Source organism: Indicator indicator, chromosome 3 (assembly GCF_027791375.1).
Source record: "Indicator indicator isolate 239-I01 chromosome 3, UM_Iind_1.1, whole genome shotgun sequence".
NCBI lineage: Eukaryota > Metazoa > Chordata > Aves > Piciformes > Indicatoridae > Indicator > Indicator indicator.
This window is the reverse complement of record NC_072012.1, coordinates 4,717,370-4,743,062: the sequence shown is the minus strand read 5'-3', so window position 1 is coordinate 4,743,062 and position 25,693 is coordinate 4,717,370. Positions and strand designations below refer to the sequence as shown.

Here is a 25,693-nt window from a genome sequence, read left to right as displayed (position 1 = left end):
TGCTAGAAAACGTTACTGCTGTGAGCCTGTCCATAGTGCTCAGCATGGGCCAGGCACTGCTCTGTCCTCAGGCTGTGTGACTGAGTTGTCCATGTGCAGGGTCTCACTAACTGGTTGGTTTAACCCTTCATTTCCATCATGTGTCTTTACATCATGTGTGCTACATCTGGGGAGGAATAACAACAGGCACCAGGACAGGTTAGAGGCTGCCCTACTGGAGAGCAGCTCCACAGAGAAAGACCTTGGAGTGCTGGTGGACAGCAAGTTCTGCTTGGGACAGCAATGTGCTCTTGTGGCCAAGAGAGCCAGTGGGATCCTGGGGTGCATCAGGAAAGGTGTGTCCATCAGGTCTAAGGAACTTCTTCTACTTCTCTACTCTGCCCTGGGGAGACCACACCTGGAATACTGTGTCCAGTTTTGGGCTCCCCAGTTCAAGAGAGACAGAGACCTGCTGGGGAGAATCCAATGGAGAGCCACAAGGATGCTTAGGGAACTTGAGCATCTCCCCTGTGGAGAGAGACTGAGAGCCCTGGGGCTGTTTAGTCTGGAGAAGAGAAGACTGAGAGGGAATCTGATCAATGTCTATAAATATCTGAGGGGTGGGTGTCAAGTGGAGGGGGCCAGGCTCTTTTTGGTGGTTCACAGTGATAAGCCAAGGAACAATGGGTTCAAACTTGAACATAGAAGATTTTAGCTCAACATGAGGAGAAACTTCTTTGCAGTGAGGGTGACAGAGCACTGGAACAGGTTGCCCAGGGGGTTTGTGGAGTGATCCTGTTCTGGCAGGGGCATTGTACCTGATCATCTCTTGAGGTTCCTTCCAACCTCTGATATACTGTGATACTTACCCTTCTTTTGGCTGTCTGGAGTTTAAAGGCATAAGAGAGAGCTTTAATACAGGTTTATTCTCTTCTGTTCGCTCTTGAGCGTCGAAAATACTCATGAACTACTTGCTTTTTTCCTTAGTTCTCACAATTGTATTTGACATGGGATTGCAAAGCCTGGTACAGCAGTAGGTTTATTGTTATTTTTGTTTCCAGTGTCTGATTGAATGGGAGCTGCGAGTAGACACAGGATCCTCCAGGGGAACATGGAGAAATGGATTGAAATACGAACATGAAAATTCTAGAACCTTGCCCTGGAGACTGAGCACAGGCAGCCTTAGAAGTCACCTGAAAGGAGTTTAGCTACTGTGAAGCTGGAATGTTAACATTTTAGAGATGTACAGGCCAAGATGTCTCAAGCACCCCATGTTTTCTTCAGATATTCTGCTCAGTTTTTGAAGCTGGACAACAGAACTGCAGTCAGAATAGAAGGGATTTGGTTAATGGGAAGTGTGTGCCTGTTCATTTCTGTGCAGAAATGTTGTTATGCTTGGATAGAAAACATTAGCTGTTAAAATTCTAAGGAGGAAAAAAAATCATAATTCTAATGATATTTTACATTTCTATTACATGGATTTTTGGTGCCTTGCTTTTGCTGGGAAGAATTCTTACATTTCATAGCTGACAGTGGACTCACCTGACTCACTTGAGGTGGACTTGGTGAGGGCAGGGATCCATCCAGAAGGATCTTGACAGGCTTGAGAAGTGGGCCAGTGGCAACTGCATGAGGTTTAACAAGTCCAAGTGCAAGGTTTTGCCGCCGAGTGGGCCAATCCCAGGCACAAATCCAGGCTGGTTGCTTAGTGCGTTAAGAGTAGCTCTGAAGAAAGAGACTTGGGGGTGTTGGTTGCTGAGAAGCTCCCCAGGAGCCAGCAGTGCCCTCATGCAGCCCAGAAGGCAGCTGTGTGCTGGGCTGCAGCCAGAGGAGTGTGGGCAGCAGGGCAAGAGAGGGGATTCTGCCCCTTGACTCTGCTCTGCTCAGACCCCCCTCCAATCCTGCCTCCAGTTGTGGTGTCCCCAGCAGAAGAAGGACACAGAGCTGCTGGAGTGAGTCCAGAGGAGGCCACAAAGATGATGCAAGGGCTGGAGCAGCTCTGCTGGGAGGATAGGCTGAGGGAACTGGGGGTGTTCAGCCTGGAGAAGAGAAGACTCTGGGGGGAACTTCCAGTACCTGAAGGGATCCTCCAGGAAGGCTGCAGAGGGACTCTTCCTGAGGCTGTCTAGAGACAGGACAAGGGGGAATGGTTTGAAGCTGAGGCAGAGCAGGCTTAGACTGGAGCTGAGGAAGAAGTTCTTCAGCAGGAGGGTGGTGAGACTCTGGAACAGGCTGCCCAGGGAGGCTGTGGCTGCCTCCTGCTTGGGGGTGTTGAAGGCCAGGTTGGATGAGATCTCGAGCAGCCAAGCCTAGTTGAGAGGTGTCCCTGCCCATGGTGGGGAGGTTGGAGGAGATGAGCTCTGAGGTTCCTTCTAACTTAAGCCATTTTAGGATTCTGTGATCTAGATTTGTAAAAATAAAGGCCAACTGAGGAAATCCTGGTTGTGGTAAAGGCTGTGACATCAAAATTGATGTGCTTTATTCTCCTTTTGCTGATAAATTTGCATTTCAAGCACTTTAATCTTTGTCTGAAATGCATTTTATCCTGAAGCAGGAGCTTTTTATCCTTGTTAATATAAAACTTGCTAGATTGTCTGTGGATTTTCTTGTGGCTATTCCATTTCAGACATCAGTAGCTCCTCTTCTAGTGCCTGCTTTAATTTGTGTATTATTTGTTGCCTATCTCTTCACAAAGTAGTTCCCAGGCCTTTTTAACAGCGTAAGAATGGAACAAAGGTGGATGGATTGAAACTGGATCTGTGTTTTCTTCAGGCACTACACAATTCTCCTCTATGATAAATGTTTATTGTAATTGCATCTCTGATCCACCAGCATGATACCATTAAGAATTCTATTGAGAAAATAATGATACGCAGCAGAGATGGAATTCAATTCCTCTGGAAACTGCTTGTTTTCCCTCTCTTTTTCTCTCCCTACCTTCCTTCTCTGCTGTCCCCTTCTTCATTTCCTTCCCAGCTAACTGAAGAGCACAGAGATGGGGGTATTTTAAATCCCAGTTGCCATCAAGATTTTAAAGGCAGATTTATGTGCTTATCTGGCTGGCTCAGGTTGGTGTGTGCTTATTGCCTTCTCAGATGTAGCCAGTTTGCATGTTCCTGAAGCCCTGGAGATGTCTCCTGCACCCATAACATAACGACTCATCCTCATCTCTCACTTGCTCATCACCTCCTTTTAACAAGACCAATGCTATGAGTACAGCAGTTTGAAGGAACTGAAGAGCTTAGTTAAGGGTAATAGGAAGTGGTGCTTTCTGCTGTCCTATTTCTTGTTCCAGTCAAGCCTGGGCTGCTAATGCACAGGCTGAAGGTGGTTGCAACCAAGAAGCTGTCAGGTTGTCAGTCCAATTACACCTGCAGCACAGTACTGGTGCTCAGGTTGGTGGCTTTATTAGTGAGGCCAGGAACGTGTGGCCCTGGCTTCTTCCTGACCCATTGTAGGTGCTTCTGAAACACAATGTAGGTGGGAAGCACCTGCTCTGTCAACCCTCTCCAGCAGTTGGGTGCCATGGGTGACGTTCTTGTCCCCTTCATTCACATGGGAGTATTGAAAAAGTTCTTTAGCATGAGGTTGGTTGAGCACTGGGACAGGTTGCCCAGAGAGGTGGTTGAGGCCCCATCCCTGGAGATATTCAAGGTGAGGCTCGACAGGGCTCTGAGAGACCTGATCTAGTTGAGGATGTCCCAGCTCATTGCGGGGGGGTTGGACTAGATGACCTTTAGAGGTCCCTTCCACCCCAGGTGATTCTCTGATCCCTTGGAGATGACAATCAGACAAAGCAGAATCAGGGACTTCTCTTTTCACTTGCAAAAATCAGAGCCCTGCAGTTCCTAACACAGATCATGCTAAAGCATCACTGCTTCCTGGCAGTCATCAGAAGGACATTTATTGCTCCTTCTCCCCTTCCTTTCCCTGTTGTTTTAATTTATCACCTTGGCTTTCCAGCCCCCCTGACTGCCCTTAGGCTGCGGCAGCTCATTTAGCACAACCTGACTGCTGTGTCAAGGCTGTGGCTGAAAGTGCAGTCAGATGAAGTGCTTCTGAATCTCTCAAGATGAGTCTGTTTTAAATATGGGTTCACCTTGTGCTAGGAATGGATGGTTGCCTGGAAGTTGGGCATGTCACAGTGCTTATTGTACTCTAAAGTTATTCCTACCAGGGGCAGTGAGCATTATGGCATTTGAAAACTCTCTGGTGATTTTGGTTTGGTTTGTTGCTTTTGGGGGTTTTTGAAGTGAATTGCAGATGGAAGGCTTCAGAGAAATGTGGTTTCCCTTGTGCATGGGAATGCTGCCTTTGGTGCATGTTTGGTTATTGTGAAGGCTTTGGACCTCTGTTGCTTCTGTCCCATAGGACAAATGTCAGAATTTGTCATAAAGACTTAGTCTTCAACCCTGCTATGAAGTAAAATTATCAAATTTGAAGGCAAAGGGGTGGGGGTGGGGATGGTAAAAATGTTTACCTGATTAGAATACAGCAGCATATTGTGTAATTCTGCCTTCACTCTTTGGTTGGTAGGTTTCAGCTGTAAATTATATTACAACAGGCTTTTGGAAGATGCTTAGCTGTTGCATTTAATTAGAAGCAAATATATACCTGACTCCAGACAGAGATAAGAAAGAGGAGATAACATGTCCTACTTTGGAGTGTAAAATATCAAGAAGTAGAAATTTTTGTTTGGTGTAGAATCAGAACAGTGGAGTGACAAGTAAGGGATTGTATGTGTTTTGCTTGGGAGAAGGGAAAAATAGAATCTTTAAAGAGAAAAGCATCTTGTTGAAGAAGCTAAGGTGAAAGAGCAGTGATGACTGCAGTCTCTTTGTACTTAAAATCGTTGGCGGAAGACACCTTCAAGTGTCTTGCTTTAATATACTCTTTTGTTATATTTTAACAGAAAATATTTAGGAAATAAGAGTGGGTTTGTCCTCTTCTGAACTACTTCAGTTCCCAGATTCTTTGCAGAAGTGATGCACACAGTGTGGTTGTGTTTTCTCAGTAAATACACAGACCCATCCCTGCAAGGAGAAAATTAGGAGGCTGGTGATCACAGCATATGCTATACCTGAAGGAGCAGTAGTGTTGTGTATCCATCCCTTACACTTTTAGTCTGAGAGAGGGGTGGTGATTGCTGCTGTTCAGCGGGAGCTTGTGTAGATGGGGATGGTTGTGCACCCACACAGGTGAGGAGCAACGAGGTAGGAAGAGGTGCTTGTGTCTGTGGTACTTGTGTGGGGCCCTGCTCTGAACAGGGTGTTGGTCCAGCTGACCTTCAGCATCCTTTCTACCCTAAGTATTTTTTATGATTCTCAGTAAAGTAAGCTTAAAAACTAAGCTACTTAATCCAGTTCTGAGGAACCTGGCTACAGATAATTAGTTTCTACATCACAAGAACCTGGAAAAACTGTCTTCAGCAATGTGTGCTGCATTTTTGTCATGGCTAATGAGCATGTGTTTGTATATATACATAAAATACATGGGTCTACTCTTTAATTTTGTGTATGAACCTGCAGACAGGCGGTGACCCAGTTTGCTCAGAGCAGGGACCATTACCATGCCAGCAGATCAGCAGAACTCCCTTTAATGGCACTGCTTAGAATAAAGACAACAGCTTCATAATTGTCATAGGAATGAATCACAAAAAGTCACCTGAAGGATGTCTTTATAGTGGAACGTTTTGCCACTAGAGCATTTTTCTGATGGTTCAAAAGAGTGACCCTGGAAGAGATGGATGGGCTGCTAGTTGACTAAATGCTGTCTCAGTTTGAAATCTGCTGAGGCTGATGGAGATCGTAAATCAGCAGGTAGCAATCAGGCTTGCATAACATCAGCTGGTGTTCTCCTCTCTTGCATGTGGTGACATAGAGACCCCATAGGTGCTGAGTGTTAAAAGGGTGCTCAGGAAAAGCCACAGACCTAGGTAAGGATTTCCAGTCTGCATCTCTTGGCCACCCTGGTGTCAGGAGGCAGCCTGGAAATAGGACTCCTGTGCTATTCCCCAAAGTAGGTGTGCTCTATTTTTTCCCTGTAACTGAAGGGAAAGTTCTGCCCAGCACTGCTATACACCATGAAACTTAGCATGAGTTGTGTTGGGGTGTTCATTTTCTTCCCTTTCTCTCTCCCCTGTTAGGCAAGCAGTGGTTAAAGGCTCCCTTCCACATCCCTTTGCTCTGACGCTCTTTGGGGACACGTTGTACTGGACTGACTGGAACACGCACTCCATCTTGGCCTGCAGCAAGTACTCCGGGGAGGACCTGCGTGAAGTACATTCCAACATCTTCTCTCCCATGGATATCCATGCTTTCAGCCAGAAGAGGCAGCCAAATGGTAAGCTGTCTTGCTTTCTTTTTTTAACTGCGAGTTGGAACTGATTTGCAAAAAAAAAAAAAAAAAAAATCTTAATTAGTCTTTCTGTATGGCAGTGGGTGGCTTCACTCACGTCATGATGCAGTTTTTTCCAGTGCAGAGATTGGGAAAAGACCCAAAGCAAACCCCAACTATTCTCTGTGTTGTTTTGTTTTGTTTTTTAAAGGGAAAAAAATATTTCTTGCTTCTTTCCAGCCTGCCACATTTATCTTGTTGTTGCATTCAGTTTCTTTTTGGTGTGCCATAACTTTAGGCAGCATAACATCTTTGGGTTTTTTTCAAGTGGTAGTTTTTGAATGGAAAGTAATATTAATTTGGCATGTGATATTAAGCACAACCAGCTCTGTGTAATAACCACTGTCTTACCCATTGTGTGGATTTACTATGTTTGCATTTTGTTTTTATTTATACAACCTGCTCTGCATTCAGCACCAAGGTGCTGAATAGCTTGGGGAGAGCTGAAACAAAGCTCTAGTTTAGAGCTGAGCGCCACTTCCCCAAGAGAGGAAACGTTTAACATCCATGCACTTTGGTACTGTATAAGTACCCCACTACTCCACACTTGGAATTAATTTTTCCTTGTTCTGTGTTTATCATTTCCTTCTTTAATCTGTGTTGCTGCTGCCACCACTTCAACCACTGAAACACCGTTTGTGTCTTAACATGAGATGAGGTCATTCGTTATCAGAAGCATTAATCTGTGTGATTTATGTTTAACAGCTACAAACCCATGTGGAATTAATAATGGTGGCTGCTCCCACTTGTGTTTGATGTCTCCTACCAAGCCCTCTTATCAGTGTGCATGTCCCACTGGTGTGAAACTTCTTGAGAATGGCAAGACCTGCAAAGATGGTAGGCTGTGTTTTTAACATTTCTTGTAGCTTAAGCACAAAGTAGCTTTTGGAGGGAAAGGGGTGCTTGTAGCTGCACTCTAGCATGCACCTTAAGGGTGACAGACTGTGAAATTGTGCATGCTTTTGCAGTGCAGATAAAAGTGATTGGAAAATACCCCCAGCTGTTCAGAAAGGGAAGGAGCCTCATGGCTGAAGTCCAGGTTACCTCCAGTTACAACACTTCGATTACAAACACTAATTCCCTGCAAGTCTGGGGGGGAAGCTCTACTGTTTCTTAGAGAAAATGACAACCTGCCTTCTCTGTTGTCTCTAAAATATTTATGACATCATTAGTCATGAATTAGTATTTGGCTAACAGGAGTAAACACTTTTTTTTTTTATGACCTTGTGCACACACACACCTGGAATATCTCATTTCAGATACAGAAAGTGAGGCACCTACCTCTGCACCGAGGAACTGAAAAGAATGGCATCTTTTTAGAGGTGGTAGAAGTGTTTTAGCCTTAAGATATGACTGAGGTGTAGGGCTCCAAGTATTTACCCCAAACTGGTTTTAGTGTCTCATTGTGGGCTAATGTTATATGATGTTAAATGGCTACATTTTTAAGTAATAGGTCTTGCAAAATGGTGCATTAGCAGGATGAAAATAAACACTGTCACATGCAGATCATCTCTTATGACAAGGGTAAACGGAGGAAAAAGCAAATACAGCAGGACTTACTGTAAAGAGGCAAAGTAAAGTAGATGCAGAAAGAATTTTGATTAAATTGCCATTTTATATTTCCAAGATTCTTCTAGGCTTCTCAATTGCTGTTCAGTGTTTTGCTTCATTTCATTTTATTTCATGCTCTCTGCTGATTATTTTTGTGTGGCTGTTTGTGTGTCTGTGAATCTTGTTGAAATAAATTGCTGCTTTTATGTGAAAAACTCAGAAAGCAACTCCCAGTTTAGCCTTGCAGGGTTGTTTGTAAGAATTTACTAATACATGCACAAGGTGGGTATTTTTCTATTTCTGCCACCACAAGAAGCAAGCTTTTATAACACTGCTATGGGTTGGTCATATTTAGTCAGAATGTGACACAAATTCATGCTTGATAGGCACAGAAAAACTCCTTTGTGGCAGCAGATACTTAAAGCAGTTGTTAGTACAGGCACATTTCTCAAGGCAATGTAGGGATGAGGAGTGGTGAAGGTTTGGTCACTTGTCAAGCAGATGTAGAAAGGTAAGGCAGCAGAGGCTGAAGGAATAAAGTCAATGGTTTGAACAAGCCCTGGAGTGATTAAGAGAGAGGATTGCTGCTAATAGGAAAATTCCCTGTGTGCCGTGTTCCAAGGAGCAGGTAATGTAGCACAGAGGTGCCCACTTCACTGTTCAGGTTCAGCTCCATGGCCTCATGGAGGCAACCTACCACCCAGCGCTGGAATGCTGGTTGGCACCTTCCTAGTGTATCAACGTAAATTCCCAAAGGCCTGTAGAGGAATGGTGTTCTAAAAAGGACTTCTTGTGCAGAGATACTGAAAATCATCAGGTCATTTTTTCAGCCCACCTTTATGGCTCAAAATTTAAAACTATTGCTCTTTTTCTCCCACTTCCTGAATGAGAAGCCATGAGAAGCATGAGAAGCCAAACTGCATGTTCCCAGTTAGCTACAAAGTGTCTTTGGCTGACCAAAGAGAGCTTCCCTTTTGTCGGCAACTTTGTATATCAATCCCCTCTATCCAGCACTTGGTCTGTCTGTATGCAAAACACTTTATACAACAACATTTATTTATAGTAGCTTCTTAAACACCCTTCTGCTATTGTGTCTTTCTCCTCCCTTTTCAAGGGAGGTGGGTGGGGAGGCAGGGATAGCGAACCTGAGTCTGTGTTTATTTGGCTCAGTGAGTGATGCATAGCACTGCTTCTTGAACTTAAAAACCAGTTAGCACATCATCCAGGTGGTCAGCCTGCTCTGACTGTGCATCAGATCCATTGGTTTCACTTTGATGATCCTCTGCAGAGCTAACTTTTGAGAGGAGCATCAGGGAGCTTGAGGTTCAGCAAATAGAGCCCAGCTTACCCCAAAACACTGAGATAGTTTTGACCTTTTTTCACTCCTCTCATTGAAGAGGAGGTGTGAGTGGGAGACTTAGGGCTCTTGCAAGTGATCTACAACTTTCCAGAGCTCTTTAAGGAAAAGCACTGGAATTTCTTCTCATAGTTGCAAAGGCTGCAATTACTGATTCAGGGAAGGGAGTTAACAGAGGAAGAGTAGCCACGAAGCAGATTTTGAGGTGTAAATCTATGTATTCATCTGCTGACTTTCTTTCTTAGGCTGCACAGTGACTCTTGGGAAGTAAATTTATTTCCTCTTTTCCAGCTGTGTGAGGTGGGGGAGTTGGTTCTGGTGTCTCAGGGTGCTTTTTCCTTTCATACTTGCCTGTGTACTGTATCTGCTCTGAAAGCAGAGCAGAACCTGGGGAAATGAGCAGTTTTGCCTTGGATCACTTCAGTATGCATCTATTCTGCTGAAGTGATTATATCTCTATTTGCAATTAGAACATGAATGTGACTGTGGAGGAAGGGAGGGGTGACTTATAGGTGAAGAAAGGTGAAAACTGAGGCTAAGTTTTTCTTTTTTTTAGGGTGGTTTTATCTCCTAGCAGTGGACTACACCCAGCCTGGTTCCTAAACCAAATTGTTTCATGCTGTCTTTGAGGAGAAACTTAATTTCATGCTGTGCTGTTAAGGGTATCAGCCTGAACTGGAAAGATTGTGACGGGTGGATTTTGAGTGTGTGTTGGTGGTGTTTGCAGTGCTTTGGCATTGACAGATGATCCTTGCAGCCAAAGGTGAGGCTAGCTGACCCTCCCTCAGCAGTTTCCATGACAACCTACTATTTTTGAATAATTTTGGTTTATAGGAAATCTTTTCCTGCCTCCCTGTTCTCCCAGTTTTTAGTTTCTCTGGGGTTTTTGTATTTTTTTTTTCCCTCACACCTTAGAAGAGTTTTAACAATTCTTGTGATAAAATACTCCACCCCTCTTGTGGAAACACTTCTCCATAGTGCTTCAGGGAAGGGTGATAACTGAGAATAAAATTAGTTGGTTTTTCAATAACTGATTATACTGGCAGGTTGTTCATGTCTTAATTCCTCTTTCTCTTATAAAACAAAACAGTTAAGTAACAGAGATGTGGACATGGAGCAAGCTCTCAACTCCCCCACTGCCTAGGTGAAAAGTTGTAAAACCTCAAAAAAACCCTCAAAGAGAGGCAGAAGAAGCAGTTTTCATCCCTTAGTCAGTAAGATCTGAAGCAAAGAGTCCTGTCTGAGCACCCAGGTGCTTCTGCCAGAGAGATTTTACCCATTTCATAATCTTTTTCAGAATTTTTTGTCCCCTTGTGCAGGATGTACTGGGATTTTTTTTTTTCCAGCATTATAAGCACTGCTGTGCTGAGTTTGGCAGTGCTGCATTTAAATGATCTGTTTGACAGCTGTTTTTATGAGAAAATTTCTGAGGTTGTCATTGGAGTTAATATTTATATTACTGCTCCAAGATCTCTCTGTCCATGTGCTCAGCTTCTGCCTGTCCCTCTATTGTATTTTACTTCCTGTGTTTGCTACAAGTACGCAATCCAGATTTGAGTGTACAGATCAAGATGCTTATTTAACAACCTAATTATTTTCTTTCTTTAAAAGGAAAGAAAAAAAAAATTAAATGCATGTGCATGTCCTTTTGTAGTTTAAGGTTGAGCTCATCTAGGTGAAAAAAATCTTTTTGGTATTCTTCTATCAGTGCTGATAGTGACTTTATAACCGGGGAAAGACGTTTAAGAAAGAAATACTTTAGTCAAATGTGTGGTAATTCTGTTGAGGATGTATTAATAGTCTTGATTTCTTGGATACAGAGAATGCCTTATATCTGTCCTACTTCTAGCACTTCTTATGTATGAATTCCCGAGGCTGTGCAGCTCTTCTGGCCTCAGCAATCACCGATGGTTTTCAAGCTCCGCAACCTACAAATGGCCAAGTCCTGGATACCATTGAGAGGATGTAATTAATTGTAAAGGTTAGCAGGGCATTAGACACTGAACTTTTAGCCACTGTATGTATCCACACGCTTGTCTTGTTTCGTCTTCTCTCCCCTTCCCCTTGACTTCAGCTAGCACATAGATTTAAATTATTTTGATTTTTAGTAGTGACTTGTTTGAGGAAAGTATTAGTTACAGGACTAATGTAATGCACCATCTGTGAGCTTGTAATCCCAGCTTTCAAAGTGCTTAAGAAAAGTAGGCTAAAGCTCTCAAAAAAATAAGAGAGTGGAGTAAAGCTTTTCTGTCCATATTTAGACATCTTAAGTTAAGGACTTGAGTTTAGAGAAATTGCTATGTCTCTGAATACCCCATGCCTGGAAGAACTATTAAAAAGAATCTCAAACTTGGTCTTCAATTTGAGTATTTTGGGAGAGTTTCTTAAAAACCAGTGATGGCTTCCTAAAATCCCTTCGTGTGGGAGACCAGCACGGAGCATAAGCAGGAGGATCAGACCTTAGGTAGGGGACAGCCATATGACTGCTCTGCCTGCAAGTGTTTGTGTGGGAACCCATGGTTTGAAGGCTGCTAGCAGACACCTTGTGGTGGGTGAAAATTCCCCCCCAACATTGACTTTGCCAGACCTGCCCAGTTGGAAGCAAATGAAGCTGTATTTACAAGCAAAACTACAATCTACAATGACATGCAATGAATATGTACAAAATACACAATATTTACAATATTTATAGGTATTTACAATTTATAAATAGCCCAAGAAACCCCCTGGACAAAAACCAGGGGAACTAATAGCCTCCCCTTCCCTGCCCCCCTGCTTATCCCCTTGGACACAAAGGGACAAGAGAAAGACCAGAGAATTGTTTTGTTGGACTTTAGCCAAAACAAAACAAAGCAGCCAAGGTCAGCAAAGAGCCAGCAGAAGCACCAGTTAGTGTTTCTCAGAGCAAGGAAGCCTAAAAAGAGAGAGAAAGATAGTATATACAACCCCACATTATTGATAGTGTGTCCAGTGGGATTGTTTAGAACTTACCATAATTTTCCTTTTTACACCCAATGGTGATTTATTTACATTTTACCACTTTCTTTTCAAGATCTGTGGAAAATTTTAAAGGTACAGCCTAAAACTACCACATGTATGCCTGGTGAGCTGTGCCCTCAAGCCCAGCACTGTATTTGAGATTTGAGGTGCGCTTGTAGCTTCAGGCACCCTTGTGTTGGGTGCAGTAGCTGGAGAGAAGACAGCAGCACAGGCAGTAAGCACTGCACCCAGTCTCCTGTGTATGAATCTAGGCTGCTTTGTCCTTCCTTGTGTATGCAGTCCAAGGTGTGGAGAGGAGAAATGGCCCCGAGTCTGCAGAATGTGCATGCTGAGGGCAGAGCTCTGCTTGCAGCTTCCATGCACTGTAACTGGTTTTTGGAATAGAAGTGAACAAAATTGGTTGATTCTGTTATGTCCTGGCAACCTTGAGCAGTCTTCTGAGTGAGTAATCATCAGTGCCTGACTAAGTAAGCTTTGTGCAGCTGATGTCACCACAAATGCAAATTGGTTTGATATTGAGAACCACCTTCTTTTTCTCTATCAAGGTTATAAGGAATCAGTCCATAAGTGTGCCCAGCTCTTTTTTTGCTGATGCTGGGACCATCCTGAAGGCATTCAGATTGATCTTTCCCTCAACCTATGTTGAGGTGAGATGCTTCTGTGCAACTCAAAGTTTCTTTGTCCTAAACAGAATGACTGGTGATCTGACTAAGCAGCTGAGGTGTCAGTTTGCAGATGGGTGGGTAAGAGCTCTAAAGTAAGCTTTAAACTTTTTATTGCTTGATTGGAGGGGTGGTGGTGTTTGACTGGGGCTGGAATGCTTGCCAACCCTGCAGATGAACACCGTGAAATTCTTAGCTTAGTGATCCAGAGTCCATCATGGGTTGGCTGAATGCCAGTCATTTCCCAGTGCTAAATTAAAGCTTAGCTACAGTAGGGCATTTGGCTAAACCTGAAACCAGAATGCTGAAGCTGTTGAAATGAATCCTCTTTGAGAAGAAGTGGAAGGTCAGTTGGTCAGTTGGATGAGTTTCAGCCAAGGCGGCTGAGGTTGTACTCAAGCGAACCTTTCTGGGGACTTGGCATTGGTTCTTCAAAATGATCGTCAGCTTCAGGTGGAGCAGACAAATGATTTTTGCATCTGGGTCAGGCCAGCCCCAGGCACAAATCCAGGCCGGGTGTAGAGTGGGTTGAGAGTATCTCTAAAGAAAAGGACTTGGGGGTGTTGATTGCTGAGAAGCTCTCCATGGGCCAGCAGTGCCCTCATGCAGCCCAGAAGGCAGCTGTGTGCTGGGCTGCAGCCAGAGGAGTGTGGGCAGCAGGGCAAGAGAGGGGATTCTGCCCCTTGACTCTGCTCTGCTGAGACCCCACCTCCAATCCTGCCTCCAGTTCTGGTGTCCCCAGCAGAAGAAGGACACAGAGCTGTTGGAGTGAGTCCAGAGGAGGCCACAAAGATGATGCAAGGGCTGGAGCAGCTCTGCTGGGAGGATAAGCTGAGGGAACTGGGGGTGTTCAGCCTGGAAAAAAGATGACTCTTGGGGGCATCTTAGAGCTGCCTTCCAGTACCTGAAGGGATCCTCCAGGAAGGCTGCAGAGGGACTTCTCCTGAGGGTGCCTAGAGACAGGCCAAGGGGGAATGGTTTGAAGCTGAGGGAGAGCAGGGTTAGACTGGATCTTAGGAAGAAGTTCTTCAATACTAGAGGGTGAGACTCTGGAATACACTGCCCAGGAAGTCTGTGGATGCCTTCTGTCTGGGGGTGTTGAAGGTCAGGTTGGATGAGGCCTTGAGCAGCTGAGTCTAGTTGAGAGATGTCCCTGCCCATGGTGTGGAGGTTTTAGTAAATGGTCTGTGAGGTCCCTTCCCTTTCTGAGCCATTCTAGGTTCTAGGATTCTGTGTGTGATAGACCATATCTAGCTTTTTAACTGGTTAGAAATCTGAAGTGAGTGCATTTGCTCAACCTTAGTTTCACCAGGTAGTGCAGGAAAGTTTGTGTTTTGGTTTTATTTTTTTTTGTGTGAGGTTTTTAGTCTGATCTTCATAGTGTTTAAAAGGCAAGCTGGGTAAATGACTGCAGGTGGTGAGAAAGTAAGGAGTAGGGATTTTTTTTTCTGCATTTGAGTTGTTTGGATTAGTTATGCATGAATACTTTATATGACCATATTGCAGCTGAATGCTTAGATCTGGATGCTGAATTGTTTGATATCCTTAGTAGCAACAAATGCAGATGTACTGATTGTCTGCCGTGACAGGATTAATTGATTCTGTAATTACAGAAAAACCTTACTAACATGCCTGGCTTCCATTTACTCTGTCACATGCTTCACATTATTGAAGGATGCACAGACATGTAATTACAGGATCCCCTTCCTGATACTAATTAATGCAGAAGGGAACAATTGAGTAGTGTGTACATGTGTTTCTGACACAAGGTGCTTCAGGACAGATGATCCCAAAACTGATCTTAATCCATTCTGGACTAGCAGGAACACTTGCAATAATGTTTTCAGCTGGAGTTGTTGAAAGGTGCTGTTTCTTGCAAGATTGTGAAAGTGTCTTAGATGTTTTTAATGTTTTAAATTTGTTGCAAATGAAGCAATGGCTGCTTTGGCATCTCTCCAAAGTTCAGCATGCAGAGAGGTTTCATCTAGCACCACCAACAATTACTTTTTTAATAAGAAAGTTATCAACAGACACCAAATTCCTTTTTTCATCAGCAAACTTGCTTTAGTTGTTGGTCCTTTTGGTTTTCCAGTCCTGATATTTACACCTCTGTAAGGTCCAACAGATGGACACAATGTAGCTTCTGGATGCATTTATTTTCCTAAAGCTTCCCTGCCCCGCTGCTGTCCTCACACCTACATCAGTCCCTGCCAAGCCCTTTCCCCTCGTGGTTTGAGGAGACAATTGCAACACTCCCTGCATTTAGAATGCACAAATTTTTCACCTTAGCTCAGGCTTCCCTGAGGCCTGAGCTGCTCTTATCTTTCTGAGACTCCAAACTGATAAGCCGATTTCAATGGGGGTGTGGTGGTTATCCTTCATTACATTGAAATTTAGTGACATAGACTAGAAAGTGAAATGAGAATGAATTAGAATAGCCAATGAGTACAGCTGGCCCTGATGAGATGCCCAGCACGTGTACCATTAACCAGCTCTAGCTGAAAGTACCTTCTGCAGTCCAAGCTGATCTAGTTTAGTTATTGTGATTCTGACTTCTAACCTAAAAAAAAAAAAAAAACAGCAAAGCTTTTGTGTGCCTGAACTCAAAATGAGGCACTGTTATTTATCTTCATGTCTTCAATAAGCTTGTTCTCAACAAATAAGGGAGCAGCTGACAGCCCTCATGCTTTGTCTGGTCACTGGACAGTTGTCACTTACCAGATCTGATTCTTCCAATGGGACTTTCTCAAAGGAGATTTACTTGTGGCATTCTGTTCTATTTTTTTTGCCCCCCTTCTAAGGGTGTTGTTGAAACATGCAGCTTGTTTGTTGTGATTGTCCCCTATACCAACAACAGCAAACAGCCAGTAAATTATTACCTAATTAATTTTTCATCTAAGAGGCTGCAGGCCATCTGTTGATTTGCATAAAGTGGCATCGTAGTCAATATGTATTTCAGTAGCTTTGAAGGGAATTATATGGATAGAAAACATCCAGCAGGATACATTTGGAACAAGGAAAATAGATTTTGGAACAAGGAAAATAGATTTTGGAACAAGGAAAATAGATTTTGGAACAAGGAAAATAGATTTTGGAACAAGGAAAATAGATTTTGGAACAAGGAAAATAGATTTTGGAACAAGGAAAATAGATTTTGGAACAAGGAAAATAGATTTTGGAACAAGGAAAATAGATTTTGGAACAAGGAAAATAGATTTTGGAACAAGGAAAATAGATTTTGGAACAAGGAAAATAGATTTTGGAACAAGGAAAATAGATTTTGGAACAAGGAAAATAGATTTTGGAACAAGGAAAATAGATTTTGGAACAAGGAAAATAGATTTTGGAACAAGGAAAATAGATTTTGGAACAAGGAAAATAGATTTTGGAACAAGGAAAATAGATTTTGGAACAAGGAAAATAGATTTTGGAACAAGGAAAATAGATTTTGGAACAAGGAAAATAGATTTTGGAACAAGGAAAATAGATTTTGGAACAAGGAAAATAGATTTTGGAACAAGGAAAATAGATTTTGGAACAAGGAAAATAGATTTGGGAGGAGGAAATAAGCACAGATTTTTTTCTCTAAACACATTTGACTTGTTCTGCAGCAGAGTAACCTCCCATTCGAAGCTTTGGAGTGAGATTCTCTACTAGGTAGCTATGCCAGCTTGTGCTAGGAGTATAGCTTCAGGCTCGTTATTGCCAGGCTTCCAGCACAGCGTTTTTGTGATGGTTGTGTTCTTGCCTCCTTCACGTAGGTGCCACTGAACTCCTGCTCCTAGCCCGCCGGACAGACTTGAGGCGGATTTCCTTAGACACCCCTGATTTCACCGACATCGTTCTGCCCCTGGAGGACATCCGCCACGCCATCGCCATCGACTTCGACCCTCTGGAGGGATACATCTACTGGACTGACGATGAGGTCAGGGCCATCCGGCGCTCCTTCATCGACGGCTCCGGCAGTCAGTTTGTCGTCACCGCGCAGATCGCGCATCCCGACGGTATCGCTGTCGACTGGGTCGCCCGGAACCTCTACTGGACTGACACCGGCACCGACCGCATTGAGGTCACGAGGCTCAATGGCACCATGAGGAAAATCCTCATCTCAGAAGACCTGGAAGAACCCAGAGCTATTGTGCTGGATCCCATGGTTGGGTGAGGATGTGTTCTTGAGCGTTTTTAATGTGTCAGTAATGTGAGGAACGATCCTTCAGATTGGATGTTAGGTAGAAGTTTTTCACCATGAGGGTGGTGAGACACTGGAACAGATTGCCCAGGGAGGTGGTGGAAGCCTTATCCCTGGAGGTTTTTAAGGCTAGGCTGGATGTGGCTCTGATGTAGTGTGAGGTGTCCCTGCCATGGCAGGAGTGTTGGAAGTGGATGATCCTTGAGGTCCCTTCCAACTCTAACAATTCTAGGATTTTATGATTCTTTGCCTACATACATGCAGATTATGGGATACAAAGATGAGCTTCTGAGCCTTCAAAATGAGAGCACTGGGATTCTTTTAAAGTCAAGGCTCTGAGACACAGGGACTACCTCTATGTCTTGACCACGTGGGTGGTCATCTTATCTTTGTGTATTATTTTCCAATTTTAACATATTTTGGGGAACTGTGTGGACCTGTTTGTTATCGTAGCTAATAGCACTGGTTATGGTGGCTTGCTGAGCAAACTGATACAGGAGCTTTGTGTAAAGGGACAGTGTGTTTGCATGTCAGTGCTTTCTGAATGGTTTGAGTAGACTTAATTCGTAGAATCATAGAATGGTTTAGGTTGGAAGGGACCTCCAAAGGTAATCTAGTCCACCCCCCGACTTGTGCCGCATCCCTGGAGATACCCAGGGTGAAGTCTGACAGGACTCCGGGCAGCCTGATCTAGTTGAGGATGTCCCTGCCCCCCCTGCCAACAAGTGTCAGGCTTCACCCTGGGTATCTCCAGGGATGTGGGGCCTCAACCACCTCCCTGGGCAACCCATTGCACTAATTAGGTAAGAATGTCTTAGAAATGTCCTTTTCTGCAGTATGATCTTGGCAAACTGTAGTTCAGAAGAGGCTGTGTGAATATTGAAAGTCTGGATTGATAAGAGTTCTTAAGGTTGTGTTTCTTTGCAGGTACATGTATTGGACTGACTGGGGAGAAATCCCAAAGATCGAGAGGGCAGCTTTAGATGGCTCAGACAGAACTGTGCTGGTCAACACCTCGCTTGGCTGGCCCAATGGACTGGCCTTGGATTATGCAGAAAGCAAGATATACTGGGGAGATGCCAAAACAGACAAAATAGAGGTTTGTAATTGCACCTGCAGTTTGAATTCCATGGAGCTATAGAATGTAGCTACTGTTTTTCTGGACATTCAAATTCTGATCTAGCCCAAAAGGGCAATGGGATAATGGTTGAGTTGTGCTTTAAGAAGCAATTCAGGTTTTTTGTCTTTGGGCAAGACACTGACTACTCATTTTTCTGTGTGTGAAATGGAAATTATACCCTTGTAGTAGTTCCATCTTTTTAAGAATGTATGATAAGATTTTTCTTAGGTCATCACAGGGGGGAGAAAAGCTTTTTACTGGGAGTAATGTTAAAAAATTTCATCTTTCGTTCCTTGCACTGCTCAGCTGGGAGGCTAGTAGAACATATTTTACAGAACTGAATCTCATTTTACATATAATTATTTGTGTTTCCACAAATTCTCTAATCTTAGCATCTTCCTTTCTATTAGGGTTCCAGTGAGGAGACAAATTTTCCTTTCTTTCTGCTATATTTTGCTGAAATTTTTAGTTGGAGAAGGGTAAAAATGTTCTGTTTTCCTTCTCTCTCACATTGAAAATGTTGTGTTTAGTTTGTTAGATGACTTTTCTGGAACAAATTTGACATGTATTATCTCTGTCAGTCTTTGAAAAAAAATACTGTTAGTAGTAAACTGTAAAATACTGAAGGCAGAAGTTTATCTGGAAGGAGGAGAAATGGCCACTACCAGGGGCATGGTGGCACCATCTACCTTTGCTATATCCTCATAGTTTTCCATTTCTTTTGATGAATTCTACCTTTCCTTAGTGGTTCCTTAGCATTGCACTTAACATATTAGGTACGATGTCTTCTCTAGCCTTGGGAAGTTGTTTTGTTTATTTATAACTGAAAATAAGCCCAAGTCATAGTCTTGTGCTGGAAGGTCACGTAACTGCTTGTTCTCCTTCAGAGTCAAACTAACTCCAGTCCTGCAAGGTGAGTTGCTTTGAAGCACTCTGGGGGGGGAGCCTCAGGGAGCAGTTTTCTTTGTCCTGAAAACAAGATTTTTAGTATATAATATATTCACCTAACATATTAGCTCTGAGAAAAGAGGGGGGAAGAGTCTTAGCTGTGCTTAGAGATTTATTTCTAACAGATTGAGCACTTTGGCCCTGTTGCACCTCTTCTATGAAGACAGGCTGAGGGAGCTGGGGATGTTCAGCCTGCAGAAGAGAAGACTCTGGGGGGACCTTAGAGCTGCCTTCCAGTACCTGAAGGGATCCTGCAGGAAGGCTGCAGAGGGACTTTTCCTAAGGATGCGTAGCAATGGGACAAGGGGGAATGGTTTGAAGCTGAGGGAGAGCAGGGTTAGACTGGATCTTAGGAAGAAGTTCTTCAGTGCAATGATGGTGAGACTCTGCCCAGGGAGGCTGTGGATGCCTCCTGATGAGGCCTTGATCAGCTGAGTCTAGTGGAGAGGTGTCCCTGCCCATGGTGGGGAGGTTGGAGTAGATGAGCTCTGAGGTCTGTTTCAACCTGAGCCATTCTATGATACTCTTCTGCACTTGAATGTATTTTGCAAAAGCAAAGTTCATTGTTCTCCACTCTCATGCTCGCCAAAACAGGAACATTTGTCATGTGCTTCAGTCTTACTTAGACCCTGGTTCCATATTTGTTAATAAAGATCCTGTTCAATCCTGGATCAGTTTGTGGTTAGAAATATTCATCTTGCTTAGGCATGAGCTCACTGCTGTGGTTCTGTCAGCCCGTCTAGAACACATGACACAGTGCTTATGCCAACGTTATGGTGTCTGTGGCAGGACAGAAGATATCTGATCTGGCACCAAGTCTGCTGGGAACATTTCCATTTCATTGTTTTTAAAGCAATGAGAGACAACAGATCGAGTTTGCTTCAGGTTGACATGTACAATCTATGCAGGACATCAAGAGAATTTGGATCATTTTAAGGTTTCAGAGTTACTGATTAATTTTTTCCTATGAGGCTTCAGATGTTAGAATCATAGAATTGTCAGGGTTGGAAGGGATCTCAAAGATCATCTAGTTCCAACCCCCTGCTGTGGGCAGGGACACCTCACACTAGATCAGTTGTGATTTTACTGCTGCTGCTTTGTATTAAAAGTTAACATTTGTTGACTCTGATCAGTGTCCTGAAAGTCTTGGGGAAAAAAGTCTGGCTAAAACCTTTAAAGCAACGTAGATTAAGTTCTCCCACAAGCTTTCTTTTGGTATTTTGGATTTTAAGTTGCATAGGGGGCTGATTGTTGCTTGGGGGTTTTTTTGTTGTTTTCTTTTGGGGGGGAGGGGCAGGTTGGTTTGTTTTTGGTTTTTATTGCAGATGATTTTAATTTAGGAGTGTGAGACAGAGTCCTATAAAATCAAGAAAATTACGTCTAAGGTGACCAGGGCTTCCTCCCCGCACGTTTTTATGACAGAAGAAATTGGCATTTATAAATAATACTGGCAGGTGGTGGGTGCAGAACAAACAAAAGCAGATGGTTGTTCAAACAGTGTGCACTAAGTTGTGGAAGTGGTTGTGGATGTTAAAAGTTTCCATGTGTTGCTGGGTACGTCTGTGGAAGGGAATTCCAGGGCAGTTCCCTAGAAAATAGAGCTGCCTTCTGAACCACAAATCACTGAACTGGAAGCTGCTATAGAATGAAAATCTTGAAAAGCTTCAGTATGTATTTGCTTTGCACACCTGGTACCCCAGTACCAGGGGTTGGTACTGGGTTCTATGCTGTTTAACACTTTGTCAGTAACATGGACATTGGGATGGAGTCCCCCTCAGCAAGTTTGCAGATGACACCAAGCTGTGTGGCCCAGCTGACATTTTGGAGGGAAGGGGTCCATCCTGGACAGGCTGCAGAGCTGGGGCCAAGTCAAACTCCTAAAGTTCAACAAGGTCCTGCAGCTGGGTCAGGGAAGTCCCAAGCACACATACAGGCTGGGTGAGGAGTGGCTTGAGAGCAGTCTGGAGGAGGACTTGGGGGTGTCAATTGGTGACAAATGTTCCATGAGTCAGCAATGGTCACTGGTGGCCTAGAAGGTGGCAGCTGTGTGCTGGGCTGCATCCAAAGCAGGGAGAGCAGCAGGACAGGGAGGGGATTCTGCTTCCAGTTCTGGTGTCCCCAGAATAATCATAGAATCATAGAATGTTAGGGGTTGGAAAGGACCTCCAGACATCATCCAGTCCAACCCTCCTGCCAGAGCAGCAGCACCCAGGACAGGTGGAACAGGAACATACCCAGAGAAAGTCTCAAGAGAAGGAGACTTCACAACCTTTCTGGGCAGCCTGCTCCAGGGCTCTGGCACCCTCACCATGAGAGGTCCATGGGACTGTTGGAGTGGCTCCAGAGGAGGCCATAAAGATGATCAGAGGGCTGGAGAACCTCTCCTATGGGGACAGTTTGAGAGAGTTGGGGTGTTCAGCCTGGAAAAATAAGGCTCCAGGAAGACCTTAGAGCAGCTTTGCCAGTACCTGATGGGGCCTACAAGAAAGCCAAGAAAGAGCTTTTTACAAGGCTTATAGTGATAGAACAAGAGGGAATGGATTGAAGCTTGAGAAGGACAGATTTAAACTGGAGATTAGGAAGAAACTCTTTCCAGTGAGGGTGGTGAAATACTGGAACAGGTTGTCCAGGGAGGCTGTGGATGTCCCTTCCCTGCAAGTGTTCAAGGCCAAGTCGGATGAAGCCTTGAGCAATCTGCTCTAGTGGAAGGAGTCCCTGCCTGTGGCAGGGGGGTTGGAACTAGAGGATCTTTGAGGTCCCTTCCAATGTGAACCATTTTATGAATCTATGAATTGTGCTGTTCTGCAAGGGTACATTGTGATTAGCCTCCAAGATGGCATACTGGGATACATGAACTGTTGGATTGAACCCATATAGCATATCTTTTTTTCCTGTGGTGAGGTCATTTTCTTCCTTGAAGCTTTGGGGAGTCTTTATTCAGTTGGCTTCTTGCAGTAGCTTTAGGGAAAAACTTTATATTCTTCTTTAGATGTAATAGAGCTGCTTGCTAACTTCACTTCAGAGGGGCAGGAACAGGTTAAAAATCAATGACCTCTGATAGTGATAGATCAGATTGAGTTCAGTACAACTTCTGTAATTAATAAAGCATGGAAAGGCTCTATAGGATAAAGAGGGAGTGTTACAAGTGAATGGGTCAGTCTGAAATGGATTTATTTTTTCCCCTCTAACGTGCTAAGTAACACAGATGTAGTGGTGAGTTTCTTTACTGATGAGTCTTGGGGGTCTTTCTGTAATCTAAGAGACTGATTTTCTTATGGTAGGCTACAGAAATCTCAGCCTGCAATGACACATCTAAATCTGGAGTAGTAAAACGTTGCTAACATTTCAAGTCTGCTTTTTTCCTCCCACTGCCTTTCTCTCCTGTGGCAACCATGAATCCTGAGGAGATTTGTAACACTTTTCCTGCTCTTCCCATCTATTTTTTTTTAAATATCAGTTTAATAGAAGATGCTTTGACCTTCAGTAAACGTTTTAAGCTTACCTTTGGAGGAGATGCAACAAAGGGGATATTTGAAACTTGGAATTGGACTTGAAGGCACAGAGGGTATCCCTGCTTTTCTTGTATGTGCTGGCATATATTTGGAAAGGGGTCTAAAAACAGGAGAAGGGGGATTTGTGTACTTGCAGTCTGTTGCCTGTAGGTAGTTTTTCATGCAAGATTTTACACACGTTGTACTTTTCTGTTGTTGTTTTTTTTTTTTTTCCCTCAGTCTGTAGAATTCCTCAGAAGCATGATTTAATTGCAGTGCTACCAAAACGAACGGTTTTTTTGCCAGCTGTATTTCTGGTTTGTTTGTGCTACACATGAGGGGGTTTGTTTATTTATTTATTTATTTCTACACAGTGATTCATGCTATGCTGTTCTGGAGCCCCCAGACGATAATAAAGCATCAGCAGGGGTTAATGGAGACTGGTAGGGGGTACAGCAGGGAGCTTTTGTTCCTATTTTATCTGGCAGCCTGCAGCAGGCAGAAGCAGGCTGTGGCTCAACAGCTTCGTCATTTATCTCGGTCAGGTTTCACTGCTGATAAACTTCTATTGAAATGGATGGCTGCTATTGTGCTTACCAGTAGGGAAGATTTCTCATTGACTTGCTACAGGTTTAAAGCATTTTCCTGCCGTGCTATGAGGTTAAAAATGTATGATCTGCTCTGTTGAATTGGTCTTATGTTTTCCTGCTCAAGTGAATATTTGCCTTCTGAGCACGTCCGCTACCTGTTTTAAGGCACAGGTTGGATTAAAACTGGTCAGCGGAGCCCATATTGATAAAGCAATTAGAAATGGCTGTCTGTATGTGTGCCTGGGTGCATCAAGAGGAACTAATGATGATATGGCTGATTTCTCACAAATTTTCAGCCTTTACTTCGTTTTTCTTTATTCATCTTCTTTCCTGTTCTCCATTCGCAGAGCCAGAGGTGGCACAGACAGACACCTACTAGTGGTGGCTGTAAAGAAAGGATTGTCTGCCTCCTCTGCAGATCCAACCATCAGCTAACTTCAAGTGTTTCTGCATTCCCAAATCTATTAGCTGTGCCTGGCATTACTGTCTCTAATCCTCATTATTAATATGGAAAGTCTTAGAGCCTGCTGGTTTTCAGCATAAGTACCCACAAGTATTCAGAGCCCAGCCTCGTAGGACAACAGAACACAAATGCTAAGACTTTTTGTGAGCGTAGAAATCTTGAACAGAGAAGACCTCTTTGTCTTTGACCTAGGAGGTAATAGCTTGGCATCTAGAGAATGCTCTAATTCATATTCTAATCCTGAAATTGCAGGGCTACATTTCCCTCTGATGACAACTCCCTCAATTTTACCCCCACCCTAATAAGGAAATTTTGTTTTCTAAGCATTCTCCATTTATTTTCAGAGAAATTTTGTCTGACAGAATTAGTCTTTGTGCTGTGAAATGCTGGTGACTTCTAAGCTCGATTACTGATCCTAGCCCATCCACCCCACTTTGAAGCAGAGGTTTGAAAATTGAGAAACAAAGCATTGAATTCCTGGCTGTTGAACACAGCTGCTTTTATATGTTTGCTTGAAGCTTTTGCAGGTAAAGGGCAATAAGGTGGCTGAAACAAATACCTGAAGTTGCTTTACTGTTTATTTTGGCAACGTGCTTTGTTCACTTGATTTGGATAGTTATTGCACTTGGGAACTTCATTCAGTGAAGAACAGCAACTGTGTGCTTCATAGGGTGGGGGCAGATCCCTCTACTCTGTCCCAGTTTCAGAAATTGAAAGCTTATTTTGTCACCATTTCCTAACACCTGCTAGGCCTACATTGACAAATAATGGAGAGCTGTGAAATGAGCAGGTGGGTGTTTAACAACAGTAGTAAGGGGTTGTTTTTTTTTTAAAAAAAAAAAAAAAGTTTCTGCTTTGTATCATTTCCATTTGGGAGATTGCTTTCGAAATTCCTGAACTTGTTCAGCCTGGAGAAGAGAAGGCTCCAGGGAGACCTAAGAGCAGCCTTCAATACCTGAACAGGGCCTGCAGGAAGGCTGCAGAGGGACTGTTTGCAGTGGCCTGCAATGACAGGGCGAGAGGCAATGGTTTGAAATGAGAACAGAGCAGATTTAGATTGGATGTGAGGAACAAGTTCTGCATCATGAGGATGCTGGAACACTGCACAGGTTGCCCAGGGAGGCAGTTGAGGCCTCATGCCTGGAGATCTTTGAGGTGAGGCTGGACAAGGCTCTGAGCAACCTGCTCTAATGGAGGATGTCCCTGCTGACTGCAGTGGGGTTGGACTGGGTGACTTCTGGAGGTCCCTTCCAACCCAAACCATTCTATGATTCTGAATGAACGTAGGGAAGAATTAAATTTCATGATGCAAACCCAAGACAGCAAAACTCTATTACAAAGCAAATGAATGACAGCCACACATCACATGTTAGTAAGGTCTTCTGACTATGGAAGAGCAGGGTACATCTCATGTCTGTAGCCCTCAAAAGCTGAGCTGATATCCTTGGCATTATAAGCTTGTTGTTGTTGTTATTATTAATGTAAATTTATGTATTATTATTATTTCCATTCCTTTTGCTGGTACTGCACTTAGGCCTGGAGCTTCTGCAGCTGTGCATAGTGTTTGAGTGTAAAAGGTAAAAAATGAAGAAACATTTAAAACATCCATGCCAGTTTCAATTCAGGAACATTAAAGAGTCAACTTCGTGTTATTTTTGATAAATTGAGAACATGTAGATGTGATAAGTTTGGTTATTGAGACACCTGTTGCAAAGCATTTGTGCTGACAAGTTCTCAGAGAAAGTCCTGAGAGAGCTTCTGTCAGTAAGCTGTCAATGGAACAGGGAGAGATTCCCAGCACCTCAGGGAAGGTTTTGGGTAGATACAGTCAGAACTCTGGTCCAAGAGTAACTGGACTCTGATCTGAGTACCTAGCATGGTATTTTTCTAAGTTAAATTACTGCCTTAAAAACGATGTGATATTGCAGAAGACTTTGACTTTCAATT

At 43.5% G+C, this 25,693-nt stretch overlaps 1 protein-coding gene across 5 annotated transcripts in view; it reads left to right on the top strand.

Moving 5' to 3' along the window:
• LRP6 (LDL receptor related protein 6) overlaps positions 1–25,693 on the top strand; it is a 127,064-nt gene that overhangs the window by 54,984 nt on the left and 46,387 nt on the right. For all 5 annotated transcript variants that reach the window (XM_054399948.1, XM_054399951.1, XM_054399950.1 and 2 more), the window contains 4 exons: positions 6,125–6,321; positions 7,081–7,212; positions 16,707–17,103; positions 18,062–18,233. In XM_054399948.1, the coding sequence (XP_054255923.1) occupies positions 6,125–6,321; positions 7,081–7,212; positions 16,707–17,103; positions 18,062–18,233 (898 nt within the window). The remainder of the gene's footprint in view (positions 1–6,124; positions 6,322–7,080; positions 7,213–16,706; positions 17,104–18,061; positions 18,234–25,693) is intronic.